This window comes from Rhinatrema bivittatum, chromosome 11 (assembly GCF_901001135.1).
Source record: "Rhinatrema bivittatum chromosome 11, aRhiBiv1.1, whole genome shotgun sequence".
Classification (NCBI taxonomy): Eukaryota; Metazoa; Chordata; class Amphibia; order Gymnophiona; family Rhinatrematidae; genus Rhinatrema; species Rhinatrema bivittatum.
Genome location: NC_042625.1, coordinates 49,964,878 through 49,978,807, shown reverse-complemented (window position 1 = coordinate 49,978,807; position 13,930 = coordinate 49,964,878). Strand labels below are relative to the sequence as shown.

The 13,930-nt window shown below is 45.5% G+C and overlaps 1 protein-coding gene across 1 annotated transcript in view; it reads right to left on the bottom strand.

The window, feature by feature from the left end:
• Positions 1 to 13,930, bottom strand: part of CLTCL1 (clathrin heavy chain like 1) — a 118,888-nt gene that overhangs the window by 86,019 nt on the left and 18,939 nt on the right. Inside the window, 4 exon segments of the mRNA XM_029619101.1 lie at positions 1,627 to 1,800; positions 3,025 to 3,138; positions 3,428 to 3,589; positions 11,194 to 11,462. Of these exon segments, the coding sequence (XP_029474961.1) occupies positions 1,627 to 1,800; positions 3,025 to 3,138; positions 3,428 to 3,589; positions 11,194 to 11,462 (719 nt within the window).

Genomic DNA, 13,930 nt, shown 5'->3' with positions numbered 1-13,930 from the left:
TCCTTCCTTCCGGAGGGCTGCAGCCACCACAACCATCACCTTGGTAAAGGTTCTGGGAGTTGTCGCCAGGCCAAAGGGGAAGGCGCAAAATTGAAAATGTTCCCCCAGAATCATAAACCTTAGATATCTTTGATGATCGGGCTGAATTCCAATGTGCAAGAATGCTTTGGTCAAATCAAGAGATGCTAGAAGCTCCCTCCAGTGATCTCTGGAGAAACCGGATAAAATCTCCTGAAAAGGAGGAAGAGGAATTTGAGGCTTCCTCAAGGCTCTCCTCGCCTAAACCTATCTCAGCTTCGCGCGGCTTGTCCCCACCAGGGACTGCCGGCTGCGGCGACAAGGGAGGCAGATCCGAAGCTCCCTGCATGGCCTGCTGTGTCGCCGCTCGCATAGTACTTAGTACAGCTTCCGTACCTGCACTGTAGTGAAACAGGTCCGGAGTAGGGGAGCAGCCGCGCAGAGGCTTCGGGGAGGCGCGAGCCGGTCTACTTGTGTCTTTCGCGGTTAAAATAGACTGGTCTTCCCCACCGGGGAGGCAAGCAGAGCAGAGACTCTCCCGTGAGAGCCCCGCACGTGCATCTCCACACACACACGGCAGACCGAGCCTCGCGGCATTATGAGAAAAAAATGGCGCAAAGAAAAAAGAATAAAGTACACCCCAACGCGAAAAGTAAAAACTACGGCACCGAACACCAAATACATAGAAAAAAATTTTTTTTTTTACCTGACCAAATGCCGCGGACCCCAGGAGCTGCTCCAAATAGGGTGAGTGAGCCGGGTCCCCTGGTATCACCCCTGCCAGGAGTGGTTGCTGGGTAAAAAACCTCCCCAACTCCGGCGACCTCAGAACCAGGAGGGATAGTCACTTCAGGACCTCCCAACCTCCTGGGAGGCAGTGAGGCGGCAGTTAACAAGTTAGACTGAACTTCCTTTAATTAAAAAAAAAAAAGTAACGGCCTCTCACAGACAAAAGATCTAGAAACCTTACTAAAACTAATTCCTAAGCAACCTGACCAGAAAAAAAAACAAAAAACTACCACAGACTGCAGGGCTAGGCACGTCCACCTCTGCTGGGAGACAGAGAAATACTGATGGACTGCAGGTGGCGCCCCAGGGTATACGTCAGAGTCAGTAAAATGTTTCTCTGCCTCCCTCTGCTGGATTGGTGACATAACCCAGGGTCTGGACTGATCCAGGTACATACAGGGAATACTATTTATACATTTGCTGCATACTAATGACCTCCAGATCCGGTGCCTGCATAGAATATGATCCATCACAGGCAGGGGAGGCTTGGGAATGGAAAACCATCATAGGAATCTTTGCTATTTAATAAGAATTTAAAATGCCAGGCCTGCCCTTTTCAACTGAGGGATGGCCCATGAAGGGACTCTTGTTATGCAGCAATGCCTGAAAGGTTTTTATTCTCCGAATTCATCTGCTGGTAGGGATGCAAAACCCACTGCTGGACTGATCTGGGGTGTGAACAGGAATAGGCTTGTCCTGGAGCAGCAAATCTTCACCTACTAGAGCTGAAATATAAAAAATGCTTCAGAAAGATAGAGAGACAAGCTCTGGAAGTAACATTTACAAAGCCTTTGGCAGAGACAGGAAAGGTCCGCTTACCTGTCCCTTCTTGTTCACACCTATAATACCAGAGGTTGGCTCATGTGGCACGGTCACAAATATGGTATCCGCACTGATGCGGTTCATGTAGATACAGACGCCGGATTCCAGATCGTACATATGAATGTAGCCATACTTGGTGATGAGATATATAACGCCATGCTTTACACCAATCTGTCGGCAGCAAAACAAAACAAATTGAGAAGCAGCATGGAATAAGTACATGGCACACCAGGAGATGGAAAGGGAGGCTAAACAGTGTCATGATTTAGCATATTCCTCCTCTCTGATCTAGCTAATATAGTCTTATTAACATGAGGCGTGCCCGGCTAGGTCAGAACAAAGGTCCACTGAGCCCAGTATCCTGCCTCCAACAGGGTTCAATCCGGGTCATTAGGACATACCCGGCAGAACTAAGAGTAGATCCAATTCCTTGTTGCCCACTCCCAGGGATAAGCAGTGGCTTTCCCCAAGTCTACCTGGCTAATAATTGTTTATTAACTTTTCCTCCAGGAACTTGCTGAAACCCCTTTTAGACCCCACTCTGCAATTTGCCTTGACCAGATCCCTCTGGCAATAAATTCCACAGCTTAATTGTGCATTGACTGAAAAAATACTCTCTCCAATTTGTTTGAAATCTGCTACCCTCAAGTTTCATGGAGTGGCATAAATAACCATTCCTCATTTACCTGCTTTATTCTCCATTCCTTTTCAAATAATTCCTAGCACTCTATTTGCTTGTTTGACCATTGCCACACTGAGCTGAGGATTTCAATGCATTGCCCACTAGGACATCAAGTCCATTTCTGAAGTGGTGACTCTTAATATGGAACTTGGCACTGTGCCTGTAGCTAGGATTTTTCTCTATCAGCTCTCCAAAAGATGTCTGTATGGGTCTCAATAGTGCAAGCTCTCAGTCTCCCCCAAGGATTTCCTATCCTTCACCAGCAACCAGGTTTTTCCTTAACTGAAAATTAACTTCCTCATTCTTAACATTGCAATTTTCTACCACTAGATCCAATCTCTTCTTAAAATGCTATTGTTCGGGAACTGTTGACTGTCGAAATCAGTGGCCTGGTTCAGCTGTTATCCAGTCTTGTGATGTGCTACGATCACCGATCTGCACCCACAACCATCTTCCTTCTCACAGCTCCTCCCCTGGCACAGATAGGTACCATGGTTCCCCTTTCCCCATTCTCTTTGATGTACTTCCTGTGCAACCCATGAAATGCTAACCAAATGGGCCAGCAGAGCTTCAGTCATTACTGGTCCAACTAAAAAATATGGATGCCTTATGCCCAAGGACCACAGCTGAGCATGCCAGAAAGCACAGTGCTAGGGAATCAATAACCTCTATTGCATCAAGCAATAACTGTACTCTCACACACACTGTGTTACCTGCATAGCAACGGGGAAGTCTGTTTGTGCCTCAGGAGGGAAGAATACATCCACGGCTTTCTTTACAAAGGGCTGATTTCCAGCAGCAGGCTGACCTACTTCTATGATGTGCAACTGGTGGGAGAAAGGACAGAAGAGACTGTCACATGCTCTGCTAGCACAGCTCCAGAGACGGGATCTAACCAGAGTAGGAAGAACAGAAGAAAAGTAGGGGAGGGCACCCTGACTGCTCATAAGCTGTAGACAGAATAAATAAAGCATTGCACGGACTCAGAGAAAGAAGAACTGGCACCAATCCTTGTGTGGTGCATACGAACCAATCAAAAGCCCAGCCACATGCTGCTGGCTTGGAAGCAGCACAGAGGCCCAAGCAGGGAATATGCACCAAGGCTGCAGATTTTACCTTGCCCCCTCCCTGGCCCCGAACAGCAAAGCAGAACAGGGTGGAAGGCTTGGCATTTCCTTCGATGTTGAATTCTGCGAAGGCTGCAGCATGGCCCTCTATCGGCTGTGAAACTTTCCTGTCCACAGAGTACAGCTGCATCGCACCAACCACACGGTTTTGCTAATAAGAGGGAAACAAAAGGAAGGCAGGTAGCATTAGGTGGAAGTTTCTCTGAACACAGTCCAGCACATCTGCACCTAATACAAAGAAAGCTAAAATAGACACTTGTGGCTGATCAGCTACGTTCCCCCAGACTCCAGCTACTAGAAGTGGGATTGCATTAGAGTATTGCTCGTGGCTCGAATAGAGTGGCACTGGACTGAGCTTCAGGGAAACTGAATGCAGCTCCCGCTCCCAGGTCACATATGGTGATAGGGAAAAATGGGTCTCTGCCGGAGGTCTCCCTGAAAAATAATCAGATAGGCAAGAACAGGGAGAAAAGTAAAATTGGTTCTTACCTGCTAATTTTCATTCCTGTAGTACCAAAGATAAGTCCAGACTCCTGGGTTTTGCCTCCCTTCCAGCAGATGCAGAGAAAGTTTTACTGACACTGCTACTTAACCACATGTGCTATCTGCAGTTCCTCAGTATTAATCTATGCCCAAGCAAAATCATAAAAAATTCCAGAGTTCAAAAATGTCCAAAACTTACAAAAAAAACCCCTTACAAAACATGAAAATATTCTGCTATAAAAATCAGGATGAGCGGATGATTCTCCTCCTCAATAGAATGGTCAGGTTCTGGACTGATCTGTGGTAGTACAGGAACAAAAATTAACAGGTAAGAGCCAATTTTCCTTTCCCTGTACGTAGCCAGGTCAGTCCAGACTCCTGGGAAATACCAAAGCTTCCTACTCAAGGTGGGACCCGGAGAGTCCTGCTCGCAGAACACTTCTCACCAAAGGAATGGGAATCCTAAGTCGCCGCCCTGCAAATCTTCTGTGGAGAAACAAGCTGAGCCTCCGCCCACGAGGCCACCTGAGAACGTGTAGAATGAGCACGCAATCCCTCCGGAACCAGACGACCATGAATAATATACGTGGAACCAACGAGCAATAGTAGCCTTAGAAGCCTTAAAGCCCCTCTTCAGACCACTCCACAGGTGATCCGTCCTCCTGAAGTCATTTGTTACCTCAAGGTATCTCAACAACGCTCTTCGTTCATCTAACAACTTGAGCTCCCTCACATGAGGAGTGGATGCATCCACCGTAGGAAAGGCTGGAAGTTTCAATGTCTGATTCACGTGAAATGCTGAAACCACTTTTGGCAAAAAGGAAGGTACTGACCTCAGAGACCCCAGAATTCGAAATCTAAAGGAATGGGTCACAACAAGATAGAGCCTGCAAATCAGAAATCCTCCTAGTCAAACATATGGCCATCAGAAAAAACAACCTTAGGAGTCAAGTCCTTCAGCGTCATCTTATGGAGTGGTTCAAAAAGAGTCTCACTCGTAAACCCCTGAGGGCAAGATTAAGATTGCAGGATGGACAAACCTGCCTAAAAGGATGCAAATTCTTTGTCCCCCTAAGGAACCTAATGATGTCCAGATGCACAGAGATAGAGGACCTATCTATCTTGCCACGAAAACAACCCAAAGCTGCCACTTGAACTTTAAGGGAACTGAGAGAAGCCGTCTTGCAGGAAGAATAAAACATAAGGGACTGAAGACCTGAGAAGGCAGACTCCTTTAGCGGAGCACCAGGACTCAAAAACCTTCCATACCCTTACGAAGGAAATATCAGTAGACTTTCTCCTGGCTTGCAACAAAGTAGTTATCCTGAGGCGGTCATTACCCTTACATCTCAAACGCTGCCTCTCAAAAGCCATGCTGTTAGACAAAAGTGAACAGCTGAAAATATGTCTGAAAATATGGGTCCCTGACGCAGAAGACTCACCAGATGACCAAAGCGAATCAGCCTATCCACAGCAGAGTTGATCAGATCCACGAACCACAGACTCAGTGGCCATTTCAGTGCACCCAAGACCACTTCTCCCTGATGCTTTTCTATGCGACGCAACACCTTGCCCATAAGCGGCCAGGGAGGAAAGTAGAACCACCCCCCCCCCCCCCGCGGTCAAGGCAGTGCCAGAGCAGAGACGCTCTCAGCCCCATGCTCTCGCCTCCGACTGAAAAACTGAAAGGCCTTGGCATTCAAACAAGGCGCCATTAAGTCCACATGGGAGGAGCCCCACCGCTCACGAATGAGCTACATCTCGGGCTCCGACAATTCCCACTTGCCCAGATCTAACACCATTTGACTCAAGTAATCCACCTGAACATTTTCCACCCTGGCTATGTGGGATGCAGCTATTTGCTCCAGGTGCTGCTCTGCCCAAAGAACTCACTCTTGTGCCTCCCGGGCTACTGCTCAACTCTTGGTTCTGCCCTGTTGATTGCTATAAGTCATCATCATCACATTGTCTGAGAGAATTCTCACTAACTGACCCTCTCACTAACTGAAGAAATTCCTGCAGGACTAAGCAGACTGCTCTGGTCTCTAGCTGGTTGATAGACCACTCAGACTCTTTCACGGGCCAGCCACCCTGAGGTGACTGGTGCTGTCAAACTGCTCCCCAACCAGAGAGACTGGCATCGGTAGTAACTACCACCCAACCTGAGACTTCAAGGTCCACACCCAGGACGAGATTGGAAGTCAGAAGCCACCAGGAAATGCTCTCCCACGCAATGCCCTCCAGTGGTAATGAAAGTTGAAACTCCTCTGAGACCAGGTTGCACCAAGCCAAGAGCGTTCTCTGCAATGATCTCATGTGAGCAAAAGCCCATGGCACTAAATCCAGGGTCAAAGCCATAGAGCCCAGAACTTGCAAATAATCCCATACCTTGAGCACCTGTAACTGCAAATGCCAAATTTGCGTTGGCAGCTTCAGCACATGCTCCTCTGACAGATATACCTTGCCGACTAAAGTATCAAAACAAGCCCCCGGATACTCCAAGGACTTCGTCAGTAACAGACGATTCTTCACCACATTCACCACCCAACCTAGCGACTGGAGGACGTCAAGAGCCTTTTGAACCGCCTGGAGACAAAGAACCATATCTAAACGACTGGCCCTGATAAGCCAGTCGTTTAGATATGGATGCACCAAAATCCTTTCCTTCCAGAGCACTGCTGCCACCATCCCTTGGTGAAGGTGTGTGGTGCCGTGGCCAATCCAAAAGGAAGGGCCTGAAACTGAAAATGTTGCCCCAGAATCATGAACTGCAGAAAACACTGCGAGTCCTGATGAATGGGGATGTGCAGATAGGCCTTTGTTAGATCCAGAGACGCCAGAAACTCTCCTTTTCAAACCACCATAATAAAAAACCTTAAGGTTTCCATCCAGAAATGTGGAACATTGAGAGCTGCATTTACTTTCTTTAAATCTAAGATTGGGCAGAAAGTCCCCTCCTTCTTTGGGTCCACAAAGTAAATGGAATTATCTTCCCCTGCAAACCTCTTCGCGGGGAACCGGAATCACCGCCCCCAGGTGATGCAGACAGTCCAGCATTTCTTGGACTGCTACTTGTTTGTCCAAGGAGCCGCACAGGGAAACTAGAAACAAATTGTGGACAGGATGAGTAAATTCTAAAGTGCAGCCGTCCTTTATCATGCTGAGTACTCACTGGTCCTAGGTAATTCTGGCCCACTCCTCATAAAACTGCGACAGGCGACCTCCTATAATAGAAATGGCGGAATGGACCAGCCTCACCTCATTGCGAGGACTTAACCCCGGATGTACTCCCTCCGGCGGCACCCCGAAAGGATTGACCCCAGGACTGCCCCCGGAGTTACTGCCTTTGAGGCCCTGCCACAGCTCTTGCTGGACGAGTCCTCCCATCTACCCGAATACGGGAACGCACCAGAAAAAACACCTCTTGCCCTTAGGCTTATCTTCTGGTAACCTAAAGACCTTATTATGCCCAAGAGACTGCATCAACTGCTCGAGGTCCTCACCAAATAAAAGTCAACCATCAAAAGGCAGCGAACCTAACTGCACTTTGGATGAGACATCCTCCGCCCAGTTACACAACCTTCTGGCGGATACCGCAGATGTCGTAATCCGAGAGGAGGTACGAACCAAATCATACAGAGCATTTGCTCCATAGCAACTGCCTCCTTGCCCGACTTCAGCGGGCTTTCTTACATCTGCTGCACCCAGAAGAGCAAGCGCATTGCATAGTACAAATAGCAGCACGCAAACCCAGGGCCAAGTCGAACAATATTTTATTCTCAAGTCAATTTGGTTTTAGAAAAAAATTTTAATACGGAAACTCTCCTATTATCTTTGACTGATTCAGTTTTAAGAGGCTTTGACAGGTAAAAGATATTTTTTAATTCTTTTAGATCTATCTGCAGCCTTCGATACCGTCCAACATGATATTTTAATTACTCGTTTACAAGAAATAGGAATTTCCGATATAGTTTTGAAATGGTTCGCTTCATTTCTTAATAATCATTCTTTCCAAGTGAAAATAAAGAAATCTTTATCCGCAAAAATTCCACTTCAGACAGGTGTACCTCAAGGATCAACGCTTTCTGCCACTCTTTTTAAATGTTTGTTACCCTATTTGTCATCTTCTTACAGGATTAGGTTTGAAATTTTATGTTTATGCTGATATCCAGTTTTTAGTTCCTATAGAAAATATTGATTTTACGTATAAATTAATAATTATTTATTTGAACGCCATAAAAAAAGCTTATCACAAATGAAACTAATCTTGAATACAGAGAAAAACAGAACTAATACTCTTAGAGAGAAAATATTCACAAATGAATATTCCAGCATTTAAATTTGAGAATATTAATTTAACCCCTACTCCATTCGCTAGAGATCTCCGAACTCAATATGAAAAAACATATTGCGACTAAGTTAAGAGATGGTTATTTCAAACTGTTAACATTAAGAAGACTGAAACAGCTATTAGATCCCTTGGATTTTAGATCTGTTCTTCAAGCTTTATTGTTCGCCAATTTGGACTATTGTAATGCTTTGCTACTTGGACTACCTCAATCAACCATCAGACCGTTACAAGTATTTCAGAATACAGCTGCACGAATATTGACAGGAAAGAAGAAATTTGACCACATTAATCCAACTCTAATCGCATTACACTGGCTCCCAATCAGTTGCAGAATACTTTACAAAGCTGCGTGTATAATACACAATATAATCTATGGAGAAAGGACAGAATGGCTGAATGCAGAACTGCGACTGCATGTACCACAGAGAGATTTGAGATCGGCCAATAAAGGACTTATCAATTCCAACTATTAAATCCGCACATCTCAGTAAGGTCAGAGAGAGCATTGTCAATAGCAGGAGCAAAGTTGTGGAACACACTTCCAGCTCAACTAAGGATGCAACAAGAAAAAAGTAAATTTAAAGCAGAACTAAAAACATGGCTGTTTAATTCAGTCTATACTGAAAAACGAGAAACAGGCATGCGTATAAATTTAACACCTATATGAGGCTTCATTTTAAACCTTTAATTAATACTGGAAACGTAAGGTTATGTTTTTAGTATTTTATTGGTTCAATATTTATAAATATTGTACGGTATATATATTTTAATAGCTAACAGGTTTTAGTTACTTTTTCTTTTAATTTTGTTTTATTTTATAACTGTTTGTAATTTGATTGTATATTTGTTTTATCCTTACAATTGATTGTATTTTTATTGTATAATTATTTGAAATGTAAACCGCTGTGAAGGCTATGCTGAGACAACGGTATATAAATAAACAATAAACCTTAAACCTCAAATATCCTAAATGTCCTTTAATGCCGCGGGGATCGTTGTCCTCTTAGTAACCTCCGAAATCACAGCATCAACTTTAGGGAGAGAAAAGTGTTCCAACGCCTGTTCGGACAATGGATAAAGCTTTGCCATGGCCCTTCCTACTTTTAACCTGGAATTGGGAGCTCCCCATTCCGCTTCCACCAGCTTCTTTACAGACTTGTGGTATGTGAAGGCCATCAATGGACCCCACATCCCATCCAGGACTGGTCTCGCCCCCTCCAAATCAGAGTCCTCCTGGGGGATCTTAACCCCCAAAACCTGAAAAGGCAGAGGTAGCAGGGCATCTTCCCTTCTAAAAAGGGGTATTATCTTCGGGTCATCCCCTTTGGGGACTGGGACTACCAGATCATCCCCTTGACCTGCATCTCCAGCCACTGGATCTACCAGATCATCCAGGTCAGGAGCCTCCTTTGCCCCCACGGAAGCCTTGCCAGACTCATCGGACCCATCGTCCCCTGGGCCAGAACCTGAGGGGGAACACAACAACTTTTGGACCGGGGAAACCTGTTGTCTCCCAGGATGAATCTGTTTTGGGCTAACTGTATGCTCCCCTCAGTTGGCTGGGCCAGCTGGGACCGCGAATCCCTAGCCACACAAGTTGCTTGCTGCTTGGCCAGGTAAGTCTCATGCAGCATCAACACAAAATCTGTAGAAAATGGCTTTAATGCTCCAGACACTGCAGGCAAAGAGCCAGAGACCAGCAGCATGGGGGATCCCTTTCCTCCTCAAAATCCCCCTGATCGCAGCTGGAAACTGAATGGGCCGGAGACAAGCATGGGGGAGCATTCTCCTTCCCCCCCCCCCCCCCCCCCCCCCCCCCCCCCCCCCCGGCAGCATAGGAACTACCAAATGCTAATCCAAGATGGCCACCATTCCTGTGCTGATTGGGAAAGAATCAGCACCCCGGCCAGAGCAAAGCCAAAACAGAAGCGGAGGACTTCCAACGCTGTTTCATGGCTATAAGGTGATCAGATGAGCCCTCCCCGCCCTCTGAACACCCGGCACACAGCCCGAGCCGACTAATCCACGACCACATCGAGCCACACATGCGGCATGCAGAGCCGTGGCCTATTGCAAACGGGGAGAAGCTGGCTGACACAATCAGGCAAAAAAGCAAAAATAAAATAAACCTACTTAAGCCGCCTCTGCACAGCCGAGCCATGCCACCGCCTTCAGTTCTTGTTCTAACTCAAATTTCCTCAACTTTTTTTTTTTTTTTTTCAAACCCCTGAGGCATGAATTTACAAAAAAACAATAGACTGCCTCAGACCAAAAGGATACCTGGAGAGCAGCCTCATGAAGAGGAGGGTTCTGGACCATCAGATTTACACCCCACAGGCACACAGATCGAGCACACACACAAGGGTCACCAACCCCTGGCTCAGCTGCCTCAACTGGACAGGGAAGAACCCAGGATTCCAAAAAATATCCCGAAAGGCTCAAAGAGAAAAAAAATGCTCAGATTGCAGAACTGCAGGTTGTGCACTCACCTACCATCTGCTGGAGACAGAAATACTGAGAAACTGCAGATAGCACATGTGGTTAAGTAGCAATGTCAGTAAAACTGTCTCCATCTGCTGGAAGGAAGGCAAAACCCAGGAGTCTGGATTGAACCTGATACGTACAGAGAATAATCAATTAAAAAATATATCTTCAGCAATTACGTGCAAAGAAAATGTAAACATGGTGAAAAACTACTGCACTGCTGCCCTGCAGAATTACATTTGGGGTGTCCTGTACCAGGATGGGACTGAGGCAGTGCAAAAAACCCACCCCTAGTATCTTTCTGGGGAGGGCAAGAGGGGCTGCTCTCATGCCCTGTGAAATGCTCCACAGCAGAGGCACCTATGAGCCTGCAATGCAGAAAGGGAGCAGGGCAGAGCTGGTCAGCTGTGTGTGCACTGGGTTCCTGTCCTGTGTACCTGGGCGGAGATGCCTATTAACAGCAGCCACTTTTGCTGCTCGTCTGTCCTGTAGTTAATGATTTGGCAGCCGGCCAGGCTGGCGTGTCTGTCAAACATCTTCTGGGGCTGTGAATCTCCCTCCATGCTCCAGTGATAGACTGCAGTCTCTGTCACCAAGGCAACTGTGTTCACTGAAATCCATTTCCAGAAGATGACCTCCTCAGCCATGGTGTGTGCCTTCACCTTACTCTTCATCTCGATATTAAAGATCTGCAGAGTCTTCCCGGCTGGCATATGAGATGCAAGAGACACCAACACAAAAAACGCATCACAGATCTCTGCAGACAGTCCCAGGATCACCCCCAAGAGCAAGTATGCACAAAACACCAAAAAAAGAGCCTCATGCAACCAAGGAAACTTTCTAATTGGCTAGAAATAATGTGGACATATACCTTTGCATCTTCCTAACCACATTCACTTGCACTTCTATTGTATAACTGACCATCACTCATACTGCAAGCTCAGGTTCTGTCATCTAACCACATTCACAAAAATATAATCTAATGCATTAAGCTGTGGCTTTATTTTACAAGATTTAATGAGACGTGTACACTTTCTAAGTTTAATAACACTTCAGCATGTGTATATTGCATATCTATAAAATCATTCTTTATGAGGAACCTGGAACTCTAGTCCTTGAGAGCTGCAAACCAGTTTGGTTTTTGGGCTAAGTAAAACATACAAATTAAGTTGCTTCTTAGACCAAACTCATGAAAATTCCTGGTAGACAGCCAGATTACCAGACCTGTTTTGCAGCTCCAGGATCGAAAAACTACATGTTCTTGCAGGGTGATCCTTAGCCTCCTGCCTCAGGAACAGATTCTATAGGTTTTAGCTTTACAAGTTCTGGTTACCTCATGTTACTCCCTATAATCTGATCCATGCTAAAGCACAATCCCGCTTCCCAAAACTCAGCAGCACAGTGTGTTTTGGTGTGATCATACCCTGTGCTACTCTCAATGATAAGGAAGAAGGTACAGTATGGCCTGAAAACTTCTACTCTTGTGAAAAAGTGTACTGGCATTCTAGTCTTATCTGCTACTGCACATCGTATTAGTAACATGCAGTGAAAGAGCTGCAGAGAGCAGTGCAGACTGAACCCAAGGCAGACGGCATGTGGGATGCAGAGACTGCATGTCTCTATCCTGTACTGCAAGTAATCTTGTGGAGTAAGCTGATTTCAAAAGGTCGAATGTGCTTAAAGGAAAATTGGTCCTTACCTGCTAATTTTCGTTCCTGTAGTACCACAGATCAGTCCAGACTCCTGGGTTTTGCCTCCCTGCCAGCAGATGGAGACAGAGAAAGCTTCATAGGCACCGCCAGACCCGGTGTGCCACCAGTATCTCTTCAGTATTAATCAGTTCCCAAGCAGAAAATACTTAAGCAAAAAGGACTTTTTTTTTTAATTAACAGTTTTATTGTTGTCAAAGTTGAGAAAGTAAATAGGCAACATAAAGGACAAAGTAAATACAATCAGAAAAGCAATCTTGTCATGACATTAAGTTTTCATATAAAAAAAGAAAATAAAGGAAATCCCTCCACCCCCATCCCTGCTGCCACTCGCTTTCATATCACTAAAACAGGGCAAAAAAAAAAAAGCCATGGTGAACCTAAAGACCCAGAGGGCCAGAAAAGATAGTCCAGAAACACTCCTGACGGATGAGTTCAAGATGAGTCAGGTTTCCTCCACCGCAGATATGGGTCCCATAGAGTTGAACTTGTTAACTCTATGATACTTCACTGCAGTTATTTTACTCATTGTACATACTGTATCCAAACGCGATAGCACTCTCTGCCGGGCTGGAATAGTTTGTTTCCAGAAGTGTGCAATCTCAATTCTTGTGGCAATACAAAAATCGTTGAATTAGTTGCTTGGAAGCCAAGTCATCGCACTGAGCTGGAAAATGTTAAGCAGGATAGGATTATTGAAGATCTTAGATATGATGGCCATTCTCTGCTTCCAAAGGGGCTGCACACAAACAGTCCCACCACATACCGGTATGAATAAAAGTTCTGAGAAGGGCAACCTCGCCAGCAGCTGTCACTTGCTTTGGGGCAGAATTTGTGAAGCTTAACAGGGGTATATCACCACCTATATAGCATTTTGTAACTATTCTCAAGTATCAAAAGAGGATATCGAAGATTTCCTAGTTGTTTGAAAGGTAAGTGACAGATTCTCTTGTGAAAAGGCGTGCCCTAAATCTTGTTCCCAGGCTCTTATGTGAGCGGGCTTATCCTTCAGTTTAAGGTTTAACAGCATGTAATTTTTAGAAATCTCCCTCTTCCCAAAAAAGATTTCTATGCAATTAACTACAATATCCCCCGGAACAAGCAAAGCTCAAGGAAATTCGTAATTAAGAACTATTATTAAATTTAGAATATATGTCTTAAAAAGACTAATGAGAAACACGTGCCATTCTTCAGATTTAAATCAGAACTATTAAAGACGACAGATCGAGCGGATTGTCAAATTCCTCTGCCTACCGGGCGGGATTCTGGATTGATCTGTGGTACTGCAGGAATGAAAATTAGCAGGTAAGAACCAACTTTCCTTTTCCTGTGCTGTACCCAGATCAGTCCAGACTCTTGGGATATACCAAAGCTTCCCTAACCTGGGTAGGACTGTGAGAGCGCCGCTCAAACACTTCTATCAAAATTGTCGATGACCAGGGCCTGGACATCCAATCGGTAGTGT